Source organism: Lichenostomus cassidix, unplaced genomic scaffold (assembly GCF_008360975.1).
Source record: "Lichenostomus cassidix isolate B80296 unplaced genomic scaffold, HeHo_3.0 HiC_scaffold_46, whole genome shotgun sequence".
Lineage (NCBI taxonomy): Eukaryota > Metazoa > Chordata > Aves > Passeriformes > Meliphagidae > Lichenostomus > Lichenostomus cassidix.
Genome location: NW_028147597.1, coordinates 3,268,003 through 3,287,022, shown reverse-complemented (window position 1 = coordinate 3,287,022; position 19,020 = coordinate 3,268,003). Strand labels below are relative to the sequence as shown.

The following is a 19,020-nucleotide window of genomic DNA, read 5'->3' as shown; positions in this document are numbered from 1 at the left end:
CTAATGGCACCAAATGGCTCTAAATGGCATTAAAGTGACACTAGATGGCACCAGATGGAGCCAAAGTGACATCAAATGACACTAAATGGTGTCAAAGTGGCGCTAAATGGCACTAAATGGGACCAAAGTGACACTAAATGGCACCTGAGTGACACCAAATGGCACTAAATGACACCAAACAGCCCCTGGGCACACAGTGACATCACCGACCAGCACAGGTGACAATGACTGCAGAACGGATTGACAGGCAGGTCAGTGAGGAGACAGCAGGTGACATCAAAATGGCACAAAAATGGGAAAAAATTGCATTGAAATGACAAAAAATTGCATTAAAGTGACAAAAAATGGCACCAAATGGGACTAAAGTGACCCTAAATGGCACCAAAGTGGGACAAAGTGGCATTGAAGTGGCAAAAAACGGCACCAAAGTGGCATTGAAGTGGCACTCAATGGCATCAAAATGGCATCAAATGGCACCAAAGTGGCACCATATGGCATTGAACTGATAAAAATGCATTAATTTTTTTTTTCAAATGGCATTAAAGTGACAAAAAATGGCCCCAGACCAAAGTGACATTAAATGGCACCAAAGTGACACTAAATTGCACTGAATGGGACCAAAGTGGCAAAAATGGCACTGAACTGGCACTAAATTACTCTAAGTGTCACTAAAATGGCAAAAAGTGACACCAAAGTGTCATCAAATGTCACCAAATTAGCACTAAATGGCACCAGAGTGACATTAAATGGCCTCAAATGGCACTAAGTGGCATTAAAGTGACACTAAATGGCACCAAAGTGGCACTAAATTGCACTAAAGGGCAGCAAAGTGGCAAAAATGGCACTAAATGGCACTAAGTGAGACCAAAGTGACACTGAATGGTACTGAAATGGCACTAAATGGCATTAAAGTGACACCAGATGGCGCCAAAGCAACATTAAATGGCACCAAAGTGACAAAAAAGGGCATTAAATGGCACCAGAGTGGCACTAAATGTCATTAAAAGCCACTAAAGTGACACTAGATGGCATCAAATGGCACCAAAGTGGCACTAAATGGCAACAAAAAGGTCAAAAATGGCACCAAAGTGGCACTAAAGGCACCTCAAGTGGCACCAAAGTGGCAAAAAGTGGCACCAAGTGACATCAAATGGCACCGAAATGGCATCAAGTGGCACTAAAGGGACACTAAATGACACCAAATTGTCCCCAAATGCCACTAGAAGTCACCAAATGGCACCAAATTGTCATGAAATGGCACCAAAGAGACACCAAAGTGACACCAAAGTGTCCCCAACACCGTCAATGTCCCCAAATGTCCCCTTTCCCCCAAAACTCCCCAATTTCCATCCAAAACTCCCCAATTTCCCCCAAATTTCCCCAATTTATTCCCATTTCCCCCATTTTTCCTGATTTCCCCCAAATTTTCCCATTTTTTCCCTAATTTATTCTCATTTTACCCCCAATTTCCCCAAATTTTTCCCATTTTCCTCTATTTTCCCCAATTTTCCCCCAATTTAGTTTCCTTTTTCCCCAAAATTTCCCCGATTTTTCCCCATTTTCCCCATTTATTTCCCATTTTTCTCAATTTTCCCCAGTTTTCCCCCAAATTTTCCTTTTATTCCCAAATTTTCCCCAATTTTCCCCATTTTCGTCCATTTTCCTCCATTTTCCCACAATTTTCCCCATTTTCCCCCAAAAATTCCCCAAATTTTACTCCTTTTTCCCCATTCTATTTGCATTTTTCCCCATTTCCCCCAAATTTTCCCAAAAATTTCCCAAATGTCTCTCAAATTTTCTGCACTTCCCCCAAATTTTCCCCAAAAATTCCCCCAAATTTTCCCCAAAAATTCCCCCAAATTTTCCCCCAAATTTCCCCATTTTTTCTCAAAATTTTCCTTCAAAATTCCCCCAAACTTTCCCAATTTTTTCCAAAGTTTTCTCCCAAACTTCCCCAAAATTTCCCTCCAAATTCCCCAAAATTTCCCCAAACTTCCTTGAAATTTCCCAATTTTTCCCCAAATTTTCCCAAAATTTCCCAGAATTTTCTTTAAAAAAAAACCCAAACTTTCCCCAATTTCTCCCCAAATTTTCCCAGAAATTCTTTTAAAATTCCCCAAAATTTTCCCACAAACTTCCACAAAAATCCCCCCAATTTTGCCCAAGTTTTGTCCAAAATTTCCCCAAAAGTTCCCCAAAGTTTTCACAAAATTTCCCCAAATTCCCCCATTTCCCTCCCAATTTCCCCCAAATTTCTCCCCAAACTTCCCCAAATTTTCCCAATTTCCTTCAAAATTTTCACCTCAAACTTCCCCAAAATCTCCCCAAAATTTCTGCCACTTCTCCCAAATTTTTTCCAAAATTTCCCCCAAATTTTCCTATTTCACTCCCAAAATTTCCCCTATTTCAGTCTCTGACAGCAGGACGCAGAGCTGTCAGCAAAGGAAGGGCCAGTGAGGTGGGGCAGCCGGGGGATGACGACAGCCTGCAGGGACAGAGGCACAGGGCATGGACAGCGTAGGACAGCCTGGGCTGGAGAGGGCAGAGGGATGTGCAGGAGCTGCAAGGCCCTGACAGAGCCAACTTGTGCAGCACTTTGGCCATGGCTGCTGTCCCTGGCCCTGAGGCCATGAGGAGGAGACAAGTGACCCTTGCAGCCCTGGGGCCTCATTGCCTCCTTGTCCCTGCCCAGCAGCCTGGCAGGGGCTGCCCCATGGTCCTGCCCTTGGCATTGCACATCCCCACATGCCAGTGCCCCGGGAAGAGCCCTGAGCACTGAGGGAGGGACAGGATCTGCCTTGCCAGGGGCTGGGGCTCAGGCCTTGGCCCTTTGCATTCCTGAAACACATCCAGGTTTGCTCAGCATCAGAGACACCTTTGGCTTCTTTGTCCCCAGCTGTCATCACTGCCTGCAGTGTTCTCCTCTACCTGGAACCTGGGGACACTTTCTCAGTTGTGTCCCTCAGTGAGATCCATTAAAACTTCAAGAAACGTTGGAGATTTATTGTGACTTTGAATTCTTTAGAGATTTCTTCAACTCCCTCTCAGGGACTGATGTTCAGGGACTCCACACCCAACCCACAGGAGAAGTCTTTGTGCTGTTGCTGTGCTGCTGAGCTGGGCTGGGCTCCCAGCAGTTCCTGTGCACAGCCCAGCACGGCCAGGGATTTGGTGTGGTTGTGACCCCAGGGCAGGACGCTGCCCTTGGCCTTGCTGAACCTCATCCAATTGTCCTGGGCCCATGGCTGCAGCCTGTCCAGATCCCTCTGCAGAGCTTCCTGCCCTCCAGCACAGCCACACTCCCACCCAGCCTGGGGGCACCTGCCAACTGACTGAGGGTGCCCTCGGTGCCCTCATCCAGATCAGCAATATAGAGATTTAACTGAAGTGGCCCCAATCCTGAGCCCTGGGGACACCCCTGGCTGTGACTCCATTGCCCAGCACTGCTTGGGCTGGACTTCTGTCTTTTATGGAGCTCTGCATTCCCTTGCTACTGTTTGCTGCCAATAAATGAACATCCCTGTGTGTCTCAGGCAGCTCCTTCTCCAAGGAAAGCAGCTGGGAGTTTGTGCCAAGGAGCTGAAAGCTGCAGGTGCAGCCTGGAGTGGAGGAAGCTGAGATTTGCACAAGGCTGCTCTGAGTCCCAGGGGTTGGATGAGGGAAGTGGTGGGGAGGGGGTTAGGGACAAAATCTGATTGATTATCAGCCATAAAGGGTCTTGATTTTCATATGTATTCAAACTACATCAGGAGATGCTGGGGATCAATACCAATTGGAGATTGCTGATATCAGTCTATAAATAGGAAAAGAAAATGGAACAGATCCAAACAATTCTCTCTGCATTGTTTTAAATACAGTATACTCACTGTCAATGGTCTTCTGAAACCTGTACAATTAACCACAAAACAATTGAAGACCTAAGTGATTCCCAGGGGCTTGTCTATTTAGGGTGTTTTGAATGATGATGAGCCCTTTGGCACTGAATTCCTGAAGTGAAGAGCTGAAGGCTGAAGAAGCCTCTAGAGAAAGAAAATTCAGCAGCAACCTCCAAGTTGCTGAGGATGTCAGCAGCCCCCACTGAGGCCATCCCTGCCAAGAGACCATGGGGGCAATGAGCAGCCAAGGAGAGCATCCCTGGGGCTGGGGAAGCAGAACTCAGAGGCACCAGCGGCTCCAGGTGGGAAATGGACTCTGCAATGTGGCTGTGAAAGCCCTGCCTGGGCTTGGCCAAGCAGGACAGCCAAGGCCTGACCCCCATGCCCTGGCAATGGGGATCGGTGGCCTCACAGGATGCTCGTGGCTCTCCTGGAGCAGTGGGATGTGGGGTGTGGGATGGTGAGGGCAGGAGAGCAGCAGGAGCCCTGCAAAGCTCTGTGGGCTGGGGGAGGAGGCCACAAGCCCTGGGGCTGCAATGAACTGGTGTCTTCTCATGGGCCTCAGTGGCAGGGACAGCAGCCACAGCCAGGGGACACAAATGTCATTGCTGCTGGCAGGGGGTGGTCCCAGCCCCCCCAAGGCCTTTGGTCACCCCACTGCAGCTCTCCTCCTCTGGCCTAGGCCTGTGTTGCTTCCCTTGCAGACTTTACCCACTGCCCCATTTCCCCACCTCCCTCTGACCCTGGGAGCTCCCAAAGCTTTCCTCATGTCCCTCTGTCCTCCCTTGTAGATGCTTCAGACAAAAAGCTGTGTTTGGCTGAGGAATGGCCAATTCCTGTGGGATTCCCAATTCCTGCCTTCTTCCCACACCCTGCTAAAGCTCCTGTGGCACCCAAGCTGTCCCAGGCACAGCCTTGCTGGAATCTGCTCCTTCTCTCCATCTCCCAGTACTGAAATCCATGTCCCATCTGCAGCCCAGCAGAGCAGCCCAGCCCTGTCTGGCCCTGCAGCAGGAACTGGAGGCACTGGAGGTCAGGGACAGCGACTCTGGCTCTGGAATACTCAGGAGATGCTCAGCTCAGGGAGCTCCTGCTGCCCCAGGGACACAATCACAGAACCACAGGATTAACCATGTTGGAAAAGACCTTTGAGACCATCAAGTCCAACCTATGACCTAACACCACCTTGTCACCAGATTGTGGCTATAAGTGCCACATGCTGTCTTTCCCTAAACAGCTCCAGGGACAGTGACTCCACCACCTCCTTGGGCAGCCCCTTCCAATGCCCAATGACCCTTTCTGTGAAGAACGTCTTCCTAATGTCCAGCCTAAACTTCCTGTAGCACAGGTTGAGACATTTCCTTTCATCCAGTCCCCTGTTCCCTGGGAACAGAGCCCAAAGCCCACCTGGCTGCAGCCTCCTGTCAGGGAGCTGTAGAGAGTGATGAGGTCTCCCCTGAGCCTCCACTTCTCCGGGATAAACAACCCCAGCTCCAAACTCAGCCACTCCTCACAGCACTTGTGTTCCAGACCCTTCCCCAGCCTTGTTGCCCTTCTCTGGACATGCTCCAGCCCCTCAATGTCCTTCCTAAACTGGGGGCCCAGAACTGGACACAGCACTCGAGGTGAGGCCTCACCAGTGCTGAGTACAGGGGAAGAATCACTGCCCTGCTCCTGCTGGCCACACCATTCCTGATCCAGGCCAGCTGCCATTGGCCTCCTTGGCCACCTGGCCACACTGCTGGCTCATGTCCAGCCTGCTGTCCATCAGTGCCCCCAGGTCCCTTTCTGCCTGGCCACTGTCCAGCCACTCTGTCCCCAGCCTGTAGCACTGTAGGGGTTGTTGTGGCCAAAGTGCAGGACCTGGCCCTTGGTCTTGTTAAATCTCACATTGTTGGATTTGGTCTGTGGATCCAGCCTGTCCAGGTCCCTCTGCAGAGCCCTCCTACCCTCCAGAAAGTTTTGCACCCACCCAGATGGGGATCAGTGTCTTCTCCTGGGCAAACAGTGAGAGGACAAGAGGGGACAGCCTTAAACTGTGCCAGGGGAGATTTAGGCTGGACATTAGGAAGAGGTTCTACACAGAAAGAGTGATTGGGCACTGGAATGGGCTGGCCAGGAAGGTAGTGGAGTCACCATCCCTGGAGGTGTTTAAGACTGGATGTAGCACTCAGTGCCATGGTTTGGCTGACAAGGTGGTGTTGGTTTAAATGTTGAACTTGATGATCTCAAAGGTCTTTTCCAACCTGGATGATTCTGTGGTATTTGTGACATTGCAGGGCCCCAGGGAAGCAAGAGGCCGTTGTGACACTGTGGGGTCTCGTGGAACTAAGAGGACCAAAGTGACACCGTGTATTGCATGGCATCATAGAGCCAAGGGGCCATTGTGCCATTTTGGGTCCTCGTGGAACCACGAAGGCCACTGTGACACTGTGGGGCCTTGCTGAACCAAAGGGCCATTGTGACACTGCAGAATCCAGTGTAACCAGGGGTCCCAGAAGCCATTGTGGCACTCTGGGGACTCATGGAAACAGGAAGCCACTGTGACACTGTGGGCTAAAAGGAATAAGGAAGACCATTGTGACACTGTGTGGCCTTGTTCAATGATGGGGCCATTGTGAGACTGCAGGGCCCCGTGGAACCAAGGGCCAAGCGTTACTAAGTGGAGCCATGTGGAGGCACAGAGAGCACTGTGACACTGCAGCACCTCATAACACAGGGGTGGTTGTTACATTGTATGGACTCGTGGAATGAAGAATACAATTTTGACACCATGGTGCCCAGTGGAACCAAGAGGCCATTTGGGCACTGTGGAACCAAGGAGATCATTGCTGACCTGTGAGACCTCATGGAACCAAGGGGGCATTGTGACACTACAGGGCTTTGGGGAACCAAGGAGCCATCAGAATGCTATGGAGACTCATGAAATCATGGAAACAATTGTGAAACTCCAGGGCCTCATGGAACTGTGGTGAAACCAACTCAGCTGGGTGTGAGTGTGGATCTGCTGGAGGGAAGGAGGGCTCTGCAGAGGGACCTGGACAGGCTGGATCCAGGGGCCAAATTCAGCAATGTGAGCTTTAACAAGACCAAGTGCCAGGTCCTGCACTTTGGCCACAACAACCCCTGCAGTGGTACAGGCTGGGGACAGAGTGGCTGGACAGTGGCCAGGCAGAAAGGGACCTGGGGGCACTGATGGACAGCAGGCTGGACATGAGCCAGCAGTGTGCCCAGGTGGCCAAGGAGGCCAATGGCAGCTGGCCTGGATCAGGAATGGTGTGGCCAGCAGGAGCAGGGCAGTGATTCTTCCCCTGTACTCGGCACTGGTGAGGCCTCACCTCGAGTGCTGTGTCCAGTTCTGGGCCCCCAGTTTAGGAAGGATATTGAGGGGCTGGAGCATGTCCAGAGAAGGGCAACAAGGCTGGGGAAGGGTCTGGAACACAAGTGCTGTGAGGAGTGGCTGAGTTTGGAGCTGGGGTTGTTTATCCCGGAGAAGAGGAGGCTCAGGGCAGACAAGGTGGTGTTAGGTCACAGGATGGACTTGATGATCATAAAGGTCTTTTCCAGCCTGGTTGATTCTATGATTCTCTGAAAGCACCCTTGAAGCAGTTGCAGGATGAGCCCTGGGCCTCCTCTTCAGAAGGTCCAGCAGCCCATGGCCCTCAGCTTCTCCCCACAGGCCCCAAAGCCCATCCTGTCAGTCCTGCAGAGCCTCTCCAGCTCCTCCTCACTGCCCCACAACAGGGAGCCTCACAGCCACACACAGCAGTCCAGATGTGCCCCCCTGGCCTGTGCTGCCTCTGGCAAGGGAACAGCACGAGGCACTGCAGGACCCTGCAGACAATTCATGAAGCACTTGTAGGATGATCCTGCTCACCAAGGGATGTTCCCATGGTGCCAAGTCAGGAACTGAAATGGGGAGTGGGGCCAGAGAGGAAAGGGCAAACAGAGATGGGCTGTTCGCAGGGGAGGGGACAGGGATAGGCAAGGGGAAGAAATGTGGAGCAGGAAAGAGGAAAGAAAGCAAAGGTGAAGCAAAGGAAATGCTCAGGGCTGTTTGGGGGTGGCTGCCAAGCATCCCTGGCTCTGAGCAACAATGTCTGCAGTGGGACAGGAAACTCACAGCTCATGGGAACAAACTTTCTGGCTGACTTCTGAGGTCACAACAAAGCTGAGTGGTTTCCCTCCCATGCCCAGCCCTTGCTGGCCCCCAGGGCTGATGGTGTTTGTGCTCTCTCAGGTTCATCTCCCCACACCAACCCCATGGGGTGCTCACGCCTGCTGTGTGCAATGCAAACAGGGCTCCTGAGCCAGTGCTGCCGTGTCTCTGCCTGGAAGGCTCAAGCAGCTCTGGGAGCTGGGGGAGAGGCCAGGGCTGCCAAGGGGGGATGTTGTTGGCAGCTCCATGAGGACGCTCTGGGACGCTGCCCTGGGCTGTCCAGCGCAGTGGGGATGGATCAGCCCCTGCTCTGCTGCTCCTTCCCGGCTCCCCCAGGGACCTTGCAGAGCCCCAGCCATGCTGTTTGCCCCCAGCCTGCCCACGGCCACCCTGCAGCTGCTCACGGGGGTTTTCTCTGCTCAGCATTGGCCTGGGCGTGTTCTGGAGAGACCCTGGGCAAGGAGCCTCGAGCCCCCAGGCCCTGCCCTGAGGCGTCAGCTGTGCCCCAGCAGTGCCCATGGCCTGTCCCTGCTGCAGCCCCGGCACTGCCACCCCCAGCACTGGCAGCGACCCCGAGAGCACTCAGGCCCTACAGCAACACGAGGGGCAGCAGGGCAGCGGGGCAGTGGCACGGGAGCACTGGCAACACCAAGTGCTGCTGCTCCTTGGCACAGCTGCTGTGCCACCCCTGATCTGCCCCAGCTCTGCACACAGACATTGCTGCTGCAGCTCCACAGAAGGGAACAGAAGGGGATCTCTGGTGAAAACTTGGCTGGGAGATCCTTTCGTTCGTTTGAAGCCACCAAGAGTGCAGCTCGTCATTGACACAGCTTGTGGAGACCACAAAGGTGGATACAAACTGTTGCTGTTGAACCGCTAGTAGAGAGAGAAACTGAGGCTCAAATGTGTGGTGAATTGTGTCATATTTATTAATTAATTCCAACTTATATAGACTTTCAAAGATCACTCGGATTGGGCCAATTCAAAACCTTCCCCCAGGTTGATTGGCCGGCTTGAATCATTCATATCTTGAGACACTGTTTTAATAACATCCAAACTGCATCTTTGTTTATAAAACACAGGAAGAAAAGAGAAAGATTTCTCATGGGAAAAGTCTGTGCTCACCACAACAAACAAAATGAGAAATGGCACAACGACTTTTATTTCTGGATGGTAAAAAACTAAAACAAAGGGAAAAAGCCTCACAACCAAACCAAAGATGACTAATATAACAAGCAATTTGAAGAATTTGGTAACCAGTTTAATGATTCTGAAATCGTCCAGTCATCAGTCTCCTCACTGCAGCCTTGAGCTCCTGGTTCCTCAGGCTGTAGATGAGAGGGTTCAGTACTGGAGGCACCACTGAGTACAGAACTGACACTGCCAGATCCAGGGATGGGGAGGAGATGGAGGGAGGCTTCAGGTAGGCAAAAATGCCAGTGCTGAGGAACAGGGAGACCACAGCCAGGTGAGGGAGGCATGTGGAAAAGGCTTTGTGCCGTCCCTGCTCAGAGGGGATCCTCAGCACAGCCCTGATGATCTGCACATAGGAGAAAACTATGAACACAAAACAACCAAATACCAAACAGACACTAACCACAATAAGCCCCAGTTCCCTGAGGCTGGATTTGGAGCAGGAGAGCTTTAAGATTTGGGGCACTTCACAAAAGAACTGCCCCAGCATATTGCCATGGCACAGGGGCAGGGAAAATGTATTGGCTGTGTGCAGCAGAGCATTGAGAAAGCCACTGGCCCAGGCAGCTGCTGCCATGTGGGCACAAGCTCTGCTGCCCAGGAGGGTCCCATAGTGCAGGGGTTTGCAGATGGACACATAGCGGTCATAGCTCATGATGGTGAGGAGGGAAAACTCTGCTGAAATGAAGAAAAGAAAGAAAAAGAGCTGTGCAGCACATCCTGAGTAGGAGATGTCCCTGGTGTCCCAGAGGGAATTGTGCATGGCTTTGGGGACGGTGGTGCAGATGGAGCCCAGGTCAGTGAGGGCCAGGTTGAGCAGGAAGAAGAACATGGGGGTGTGCAGGAGGTGGTTCCAGGCTACGGCGCTGATGATGAGGCTGTTGGCCAGGAGGGCAGCCAGGGAGATGCCCAGGAAGAGGCAGAAGTGCAGGAGCTGCAGCTGCCGTGTGTCTGCGAATGGCAGGAGGAGGAAGTGGCTGATGGAGCTGCTGTTGGACATTTTGATCCTCTGGCCACAGGGACCTGTTCATGGAGGAGAAAGTGACAAGTCAGGTAGACTTTCCTGAGCAAAGAACAAGCCCTTTCCCCCAGCCCTCCCATACTGTGCCACCCAATTTCCCTTTTCTCAGAGCTCTTCCTCCAGCCCCATGCCTGCAGCTCTGCTGGGATCTGGCCATGTTGCTGTGACAAGCAGTGGCTCTGCCCATGGACACCGAGGAGTCAGCTCTGCTCTGCAGCAGTGGGGTCATGGGAATGGGGGACAGGGACCAGTCCTGGGTTGGACTGTGTCAGACCAAACTGCCCCTAAGGCAGAGGAGCTTGGCAGCATCTCCTGTCCCAGGGCTAAGGAACAGTGACAGCCAAAGGCAGTTTGAGAGGATCTCCTGCTGTGCTCAGGGAGAACAGAGAGAACTGTGCAAGGCAGGAGGATTGGCTGTAACTCAGTGAAGGGTGAGGGGAGCTGCTCTGTTGCTCCATCTGTTCCCAGCTGCCCTTTCTGAGATCAAGGGCACTCACTGTGTTCCCCTAAAACTCACTCTGACACAGCTGAGAGCAGAGGGACTCACAGCAGAGCCAAATGGCTCAGCCTTTCTCAGAGTCTCAGCCTCACTGCTGGCCAAGGACACTCCTGTCCCCCAGTGTCCCCTGGAAGGCAGCTCCCAGCTTGGATGGACACCCCGAGGACACACCAAGGGTCCTGGCCATGGAACTGCTTGAGGAGAGTCATTTCATTGCCAGCCTGCCAGCCTGCCCTGCCCAGAGCTGCCCAGGGCAGAGGGAGCTGGGACACCTCATTGCTGTGCTCACCCTGCACAGGAGGAGCCCCAAGGGCTGCGCCTGACCCTGCAGCTGCAACTGCCATTGCCAGAGAGCCTGTCAGCAATGCCAGGAGCAGCTGAGCAAGGCAAGGAGAGAGACAGCCGAGCCCTGAGGAAAAGCCTTTCCCTGCCCAGCCCTGCACAGCCCCTTGCAGGCAGCAGCAGTGCAGGACAGTCGCCCTCAGGCCCTGGTCAGCAGGGAATGGGCAATGGCAGGAGAGATGCCCTTCATCTCTGGTGCTGCTCTGCCGGCCCAGGAGGGGACTGAGGGCCCCGAGCCCCCGGGCTGAGGGCTGTGCTGGCTGCCAGGGGACACAAGAGCTCTGCTGCTCAGGGCAGCTGGCAGATCCCCTGCCCTGGCAAAGAGCCCTCAGGGCTGCAGGAGCTGCTCTGCAGGACAGCCCTGGGCACCCCTGGCTGCACCCCCACCTTCCCAGCCTGCAGCCATCCCTGGCAGCAGGAGCTGTCCTGCCCTGTCCCTCTGACGGTGCCCAGGGCAGCCCCGCTCTGCAGCACATCCTCGCCCAAACCAGAAACACCAGCAGAGCCATCCTTACAGTCATATCAGTGCTGTCATGTGTCAGCTTTAGGAGATCCCTGCAGCCAGAGACTTACTGTGTCAGAAGTTGTGAAGATTTCTCCATGAATAAGCTCAGAATTGTCCTTCCAGTTGCTTTAAGCCTCTGCCTGCTTCACTCCTCTCAGGTATCTGCAGGCAGCACCCTCAGCCCTGCTGGGCTGGGAGAGAAACTGCTCCTTAGGAGAAATGTCTTTTTGAAGCTCTTCTTGGTTGCCAGGAGTTCCCTCTGTGCCAGGAGCCCAGCCCAGCTCAGCAGCACAGCAACAGCACAAGGACTTTAATGACCCTCTCAGGGCTTTGGGGTTGTTTACATGAGAATCAGTCTCTGAGAGAGTGTTCAAAAAACTTCTCAAGAATTCAAAGTCAGATTGAAAGGCCAAAGTTTCCTTTACTTATAATGGGTCCCACTGAGGAACGCAACTGAGAAAGTGCCCTCGGCATCCTGTAAGAGCAGAACACTGGAGGCAGTGATGACAGCTGGGGACAAACAAGGCAAAGGTGTCTCTGATGCTGAGCAAACCTGGATGTGTTTCAGGAATGCAAAGGGCCAAGGCCTGAGCCCCAGCCCCTGGCAAGGCAGATCCTGTCCCTCCCTCAGTGCTCAGGGCTCTTCCTGGGGCACTGGCATGTGGGGATGTGCAATGCCAAGGGCAGGACCATGGGGCAGCCCCTGCCAGGCTGCTGGGCAGGGACAAGGAGGCAATGAGGCCCCAGGGCTGCAAGGGTCACTTGTGTCCTCCTCATGGCCTCAGGGCCAGGGACAGCAGCCATGGCCAAAGTGCTGCACAAGTTGGCTCTGTCAGGGCCTTGCAGCTCCTGCACATCCCTCTGCCCTCTCCAGCCCAGGCTGTCCTACGCTGTCCATGCCCTGTGCCTCTGTCCCTGCAGGCTGTCGTCATCCCCCGGCTGCCCCACCTCGCTGGCCCTTCCTTTGCTGACAGCTCTGCGTCCTGCCTGCCTCTGCCTTGGCACACAGAGCCTTGGGCTGATCCAGACTCCTTCTGGGGGATGTGTTGCACCACAGCACTGCCATGGGAGGGAAATTCCATTTTCCTCCTCTCCACTCTAGACCGACCCTGCTGCCCTTGCTGACATTGTTTCTTTCTCATGCTCATTTCAACTATGAAGAAAAAGCTCCCATATCTCTGAATCCACCTTTCAAGCCCTCTCATGCTACTCCTGTTCTGTCCTCAGTCTCTAAACCACTGAGCCCAGGGCTTTGATTCCCTATAGAGTGGTCCAAACTTGTGGCCTCCAAACCATTCCCTGGGACATCTCTTGGACCTCCCCAGGGCATTTTGCCATTAAAATGTCCTGCTCTTGGTCCAGGAAAGACAGAAAGACATTTTTTGCCAGGGGTTGCATTGGCAGAACAAGACAAAAGATATTTATGCTTAACAAGGGCACATTTAGGTTGGATGTAAGGAAAAAATATTTTACAATGAAGTTGGCAGGACACTGGCACAGGTTGCCATCCCTGGAGTGGAAACCATATTCCTGGAAGTGTCCAAGGGCAGGAGCTTTGTTCAGCCTGAACTAGGGAAGCTATCCCAGGCTAACGGAAGGGCAGTTGGACCAGAGGCTCTTTTAGATCTCTTCTAACACAAAGCATATTATAATTTTTTTAATCTTATATCCCCAAATCTTTCTCCACAGGGCTGCAAATACCTACATGAACCATGTCAGCTTGTAATGTGACCTCGACCCCAATATTTCCACAAAAAGGGAAGAATTGCCATACCAGATACATTAATTGCCAGGTTTATAGAGGAACCATTCAATACCCAAAAGGTAAAGAAACTGAAAGCAAGATCCAACAACTTGGTGTGAAAGGTTCACCAAGTAGGACAATGGCAGAAATTCCCATGCTGACCTCACGGCTGAGCATGGGGGTTTCTGCCTTGGGGTCTGAGACTCATGATGGGCATCCAGAAAAGGGATCTGGGGAATGTGCAAGATTCTCCATGGGATGTGTAGGAAAGGACCACAAGAAGGGAGAGGGTGGCACCATGGTGGGTTGTGAAAGAGCAAACATTGAGAAAACAGAGAAAAAAAGCAGATGAAAGAGCTGGTCATGTATCAACAGGTGATGGTCAGTGCCCATCCCTGGCTGTGCCCTGGAACTGATCCCCACAGCCTGTACTGTTTTCTGAATCCCTCCATTGCCTTTCTGGGACAAGGGAGCTCTCTCTGCTCTGGGTAAAGAGGAAGGTCCAAGTGCCACATACTGGAGTGGGAACCACAAACCATCAGGTCTTGTGTCCTTTGGGGCCCAGGCCCTGGTGAGACTGGTGTGGTCTACTGTCCTTATCAAGTCTTTCCTTTTCTTGAGACTAAGTTCCTGATGGGAACTGATCTCTCAATATCTCTATTTCATTTTATACCACAAGGCATTAAAAAAGCTACAACACTGAATCTTGATGAAAGCTAAAACCATGCAGCAATTATTATGGTGACCATTATAAACAGATGTTTTAACCCAGTCCAGCTGAGTAACCATGAAGGAAGTGTGGTCCAGATTTCTTCAAATCCCCAGCAGGTGCCATCTTGAGCTGTGCATTGTAAAAAGTTGTCAATAGCACTTGGAAAGGTCCCTTCCCCTTTGGCTGGAGCAGAGCAATTCCCCAGGGTTTCAAGCAGTTCCAATCTCATGGTTGGAACTTGTGTCCTGGTGTGTCCAATCCCATCAGTCTGGAGATCTCCACTGCTTGGTGCAAATCCCGTAAGGTTTTACTAAGAGAAATGAAAGAATTATTCAAATCAACCCCTCATTTTACGCATGTGTTTTCTGCAATGTGGCACTTGGTAGGGTTGACCACAGAGCAACTCATAGGATATGATTTTGCTGGTGTCCCACAGCTGAATTGTGCTTTGAAGTGGAGCCACAGGTAAGGCTTGGCCAGGTCAAGGAGGTTTCCTGACATATTTTACCCAATTGCAATTTGATTGTAGAGCTCATTCTCTCAACTTTGCCACCAAGGGCTGTCAGGAGACACCTTGTCCTGAGGCACTGGGGCTCCTGGCACAGCCCCAGCAAGGCTGGGCACTGTCACCCCCTTGTCCTGCCCTCAGCATCCTCCCCCACATCCCAGTGCCCCAGCAGAGCCCTGAGCAAGGCGGGAAGGACAGGATCTGCCTTCCCCTAGCTGGGGCTCAGCCCTTGGCCTTTCTGCTGCCTCCACCCAGCCCAGGCTGTGCTCAGCACCTGAGCTGCCTGCACAGAGTCTTTGCCTCCCTGCACTGCTGGCCTCAGGGGTCTGCTGGAAGGAGTCCCTGGGGAGCCTTGGTCAGGAATGGCCCTGGGGGCTCCTTCATGCTCCCAGGGACTGCAGGTTTGTCAAAGAACTTTGGGTTTTGCTTTTGCCTTGGACTCTCTGAGAGCTTTGTGCAATCATGGCCTCCAATTATCTGCTGTAACGAGTCCCTTGAGATTCTCTGTCAGTAACAACACTCAGTGGGGCTCATTAATGCTTCAAGGTACTCAGGGTTTATTAAAGTCCTTCTTTTTGACACTGAGTCTCTGAGAGCTTTGTGGAATCCTGGCCTCCAATTATCTGCTTTAATTAGTCCCTTGAGAGCCCTTGTTAGTAATGATACTCAGTGGGGCTCATTAATGCTTCGAGATACTCAAGGATTTTTAAGGTACTTTGGATTTTCCTTTCTACACTGAGTCTCTGAGAGGTTTTTGTGCAATCATGGCCTTCAGTTCTCTCCTCCAAGGAGTCCAGGAGGATCCTCTGTTGGTTATGGACCTCAGTGGGAACCATTAATGCTTGGAGACACTTTGGGTTTTTCTTCTGACTTTGACTCCTGGAAAGGTTTGTGCAATCTCCTCTCAGGTTTGCCCTGAGGTTCAAGGGCTCAGCACCAAATGCACCACAGGGCTCATTAGGATCAAGCAAGTCCTGACAAACCATGGCTCTGCCTTGATTTCCCTCTGGTCTAGTGCAGTTCATTAGGAAGGTTTCCTATCATAGATATGGAGAAATATTTTTTTGAAGCAATCTAAAACTTCTAAATTTCTGAGTTTCCCCACTGAAAACAGACACTCTCCTCAAGTGTGTGCCAAGCCCAAGCTGCCACCAAGGAGGTTCCCCTTCCCCAAGCCAGGCAGAACTCTGCAAGGAATGTTTTGGACACACAGGAAGTTCTACAATAAACACAAATCCAGAGTTGGCTGAAGGCACAATTAGACCAACTGCTGAAGGACAGAGAAGCTTTGAACTCCCTGCAGCTCAAAGCACCAAGGGGTTGTTGGGAGGTGTGTGAGTGAGCCAAGAGTGAGGGAAGGGAAATGCAGAGAGCCCTGGAAGTGCTGCAGTGCAGCCAGGCTGCTGGGAAGGGCACTGCAGCCCTGCCCTGGGCCAGGCTGAGGGTGGATTCTCATCCCAACCTGCACTGGGCATTGCAAGGGGCTGTTGCCGTGGTCACTTCACTGAGCCCACGGCAGCAGCCCATTGCTCAGGGCTGGTGTCACTGCCCAGAGGCACAGGGGATCCATGGCTGGGGTTTGTGCCATGGCCACCTGCCCTGTGCCGCGCTGGCTGGGCAGGCGCCGCGGAACCAGCAGCAAAGCCCAGTGCCAGGGCCAAAGGCCAGGTCAGCCTGACAGAAAGGGTCAGTGCTGGGGACTGTTTCCATGGCAACCAGCACTGGGATGTGACACCTGGGTCACCTGGCATGGCAGTTGCCATGGAAACCCCTTGGAGGGACTGATGGCAGGGACACTTGCACTGAGACACTGCTGGGCTCGGGTGCCATGGCAACCACCATAGGGCATCATTGGTACAGAGGTTGCCATGGCAACCACCACAGGGCATCATTGGTACAGAAGTTGCCATGGCAACCACCATAGGGCATCATTGGTACAGAGGTTGCCATGGCAACCAGCACAAAGCCCTGTTCTACTCTCCAATCCTAGGACAACCTGCAGGAGACACTTTGCTGAGGTTGGGTTCATGGCACCTGCTGTGATGGGGATTGTCACTGTCACCTGCACTCAGGGCCGGGCTGGGCTGTGTTGCCATGGACATGAGCACTGTGCCACAGCTGGCTGCCATGGCAACCATCCCAAGGTCCCCTGGCCAGGGTCAGGACATGAAAAGGAACCCTTGGAGCCATGGTGATGGGGGATGGCCATGGGGTGCTGGTTTGGGTGGGGCAGAGGGAATTTCCTTGCCAGGGCTCTCTCTGGGGCTGTTTGGGGCTGTGCTGAGCACAGGGTTGATCACACAGAGATGGTTTTGTTCTTGCTAAGCTTGCACAGAGCCAAGGCCTTTCCTGCCCCTCATCCAGCCATGCTGGGGAGGGGCTGGGGGTCCGTGGGGGTTGGGAGGAGACACAGGCAGGACAGGTGACCCCAGCTGACCCCAGGGATATCCCAGATCATAGGACATCACGCTCAGTGTATAAAGTGGGGGAACAAGGAGGAAAGGGCAGCATTTGGAGTGATGGTTTTTGTCTTCCCAGGTAACACTGAGGCAGGAGGGGCCCTGTTTTGCTGGTGGGCAAGGTCAGGACCAAAGACACAGACACCAACTGAAGGAACAGTGTAATTTATATAATTGCAAAACTGCAGAGAATGACAAAAGGATAAGTTCAGCAATGTACAAAACCATTTGCAAAGAATTACAAAAGGAGAAACTCGGCAATGCACCCAATCAGCACTACCAAAGATTGCCTGCAGTGATGAAGAAAGATCCATCACCAGTTACCCTCAGACTTTACCATCACCCAGATCCCCTCATCAGCTGGGGAAGCTGTCACAGCCAAGGACTGCAGAGCCACTCCCAACAACTGGCAATTCCTGCAGGTGCATCCACCCACAGGTGAGGCTTCCAGCCTGGCTGGGAGAGGGCCCAGCTGTGACAGTGCTGAATAAACACACTGACAGCACTGCTAGTGCAGGAACATCTGGTTTCATCCTCCTCTTGGCTTCTCCCAAAGTCTTGCCAGGGCTCAAGGAGGAACCAATGGAGTTGACTTTGATCTACACCCCAAACAAGGTCAGATGGGGCCTTGTCTGGTTTTTACATACAGAACAGTAAATCCATGTTTCACCAATGAACAGCTACAAAGATCATTTTGCTAATACTACTTTGTTAATGAGGAGATACAAAGATAATGTTTGGTTGGAAGTTTCATTGAGAGGTCACCTTTGGCTCAGGGCCTGTTGTTCAGGCCTTGGTACTTCAGTTGGTCCTTGGACCTAGAGATGAATTACAATCTTCATAACAATTCTTTCGATAATTAAACCTTAGATTTAGGTATTAGGCATAAAGGCATTGCCTCTTGCTCTTTAATTAAGCGCTCTTCAAGTTCATTACTCCAATTTATAATTCGCATTCTCTTTCAAACATGCCTCATTAGTTGCTATTCTTTACGTTATCTATCAAATCTCCCTTTCTTCTTGAGACTCTGTATCTTTTTAGAGAAGTCTAAAGTCTCCATTTTCCAGCACAAAGTGCTACAACAACTCTAACATGGAATCATAATACCCCAAGTACACACACAATTATTACTGCCATGAATGCATTTTGCAGCAGCCTCCAGCTTGGCAGCCACAAAGCCAATCCAAGATGAATTTTCTTCTTTCTGCCACTCTTCTACTTCTCTTTCTATTGAGGTGATTCCTGATTGTTGGATTTCAAACCCATCACTGATAGAAGTACAATATTCCTGTCCTAAAACAGCACAGGTTCCTCCATGCCCAGCAAGCAGATAATCCAAGGCCATGCAGTTCTGTAGAGCCCCACTGGTGTTTGTTGGAGCTCTCAGGATGTGCTGTTCAATATTTTATTAGCATCATTTGCTACTTCTTCTAATCATCTATTTAACTTGTAACTGCATACTCCATAGGATAAGGCAGTGCACATAGGGCATATGGTGAACCAGAATCTTTGGCTTTGTGAAATCAAAGGCACTCTTTGGGTGGGAAATGTTCTCTTGGCCCCAAATCTTCCCTGTGATTGTTGCCAAAGTACCCTAAATGGTGGCCCTGCAGCTGACAGTGGTGTGACACTGACACTGACCAGCTCCAGCACCACAAGTTCTACTGACATTTTAAGTAATTCTAAACCATATAAATCCTTCCATATTTTGGCCTCTAACTATAACAGGGTTCAGTTCCTCCTGAAGTGAAATCTTATTGAATCCTGTAAAACTGATCATTGTATTCTTTTGTTCCAAGTACAGTTTTCTTTAACTGTCCCTTCACTGACTCCATTACAAGTCAGAGTCCATTGACAGAGTTCTGCCACCCCACAGGATGGGCCCTCCAAGGGAATCCCATTCCTCCCAACATTGGTTGGGAACATATCTAGAAATTAGTTATGTGGAGTATTTTGGCTACTCTGATCTTTACATTTTCATACAAATTTCCATGACTAATCC

The 19,020-nt window shown here is 51.6% G+C and overlaps 2 protein-coding genes across 2 annotated transcripts in view; one reads left to right on the top strand and one right to left on the bottom strand.

Moving 5' to 3' along the window:
• The window catches only part of LOC146421984 (olfactory receptor 14A16-like), a 468,355-nt gene that overhangs the window by 287,031 nt on the left and 162,304 nt on the right, over positions 1-19,020 (top strand). The gene's annotated exons all lie outside the window — the stretch shown is intronic.
• Positions 9,296-10,228, bottom strand: LOC146421989 (olfactory receptor 14J1-like). The gene has a single exon (XM_085046980.1). The coding sequence runs from the start codon at positions 10,226-10,228 to the stop codon at positions 9,296-9,298; it is 933 nt and encodes a 310-aa protein (XP_084903106.1).

What these genes read in the sequence shown, in the direction of transcription:
- LOC146421989 (XM_085046980.1), bottom strand. Translation starts at nt 10,228, where the DNA reads ATGTCCAACAGCAGCTCCATCAGCCACTTCCTCCTCCTGCCATTCGCA.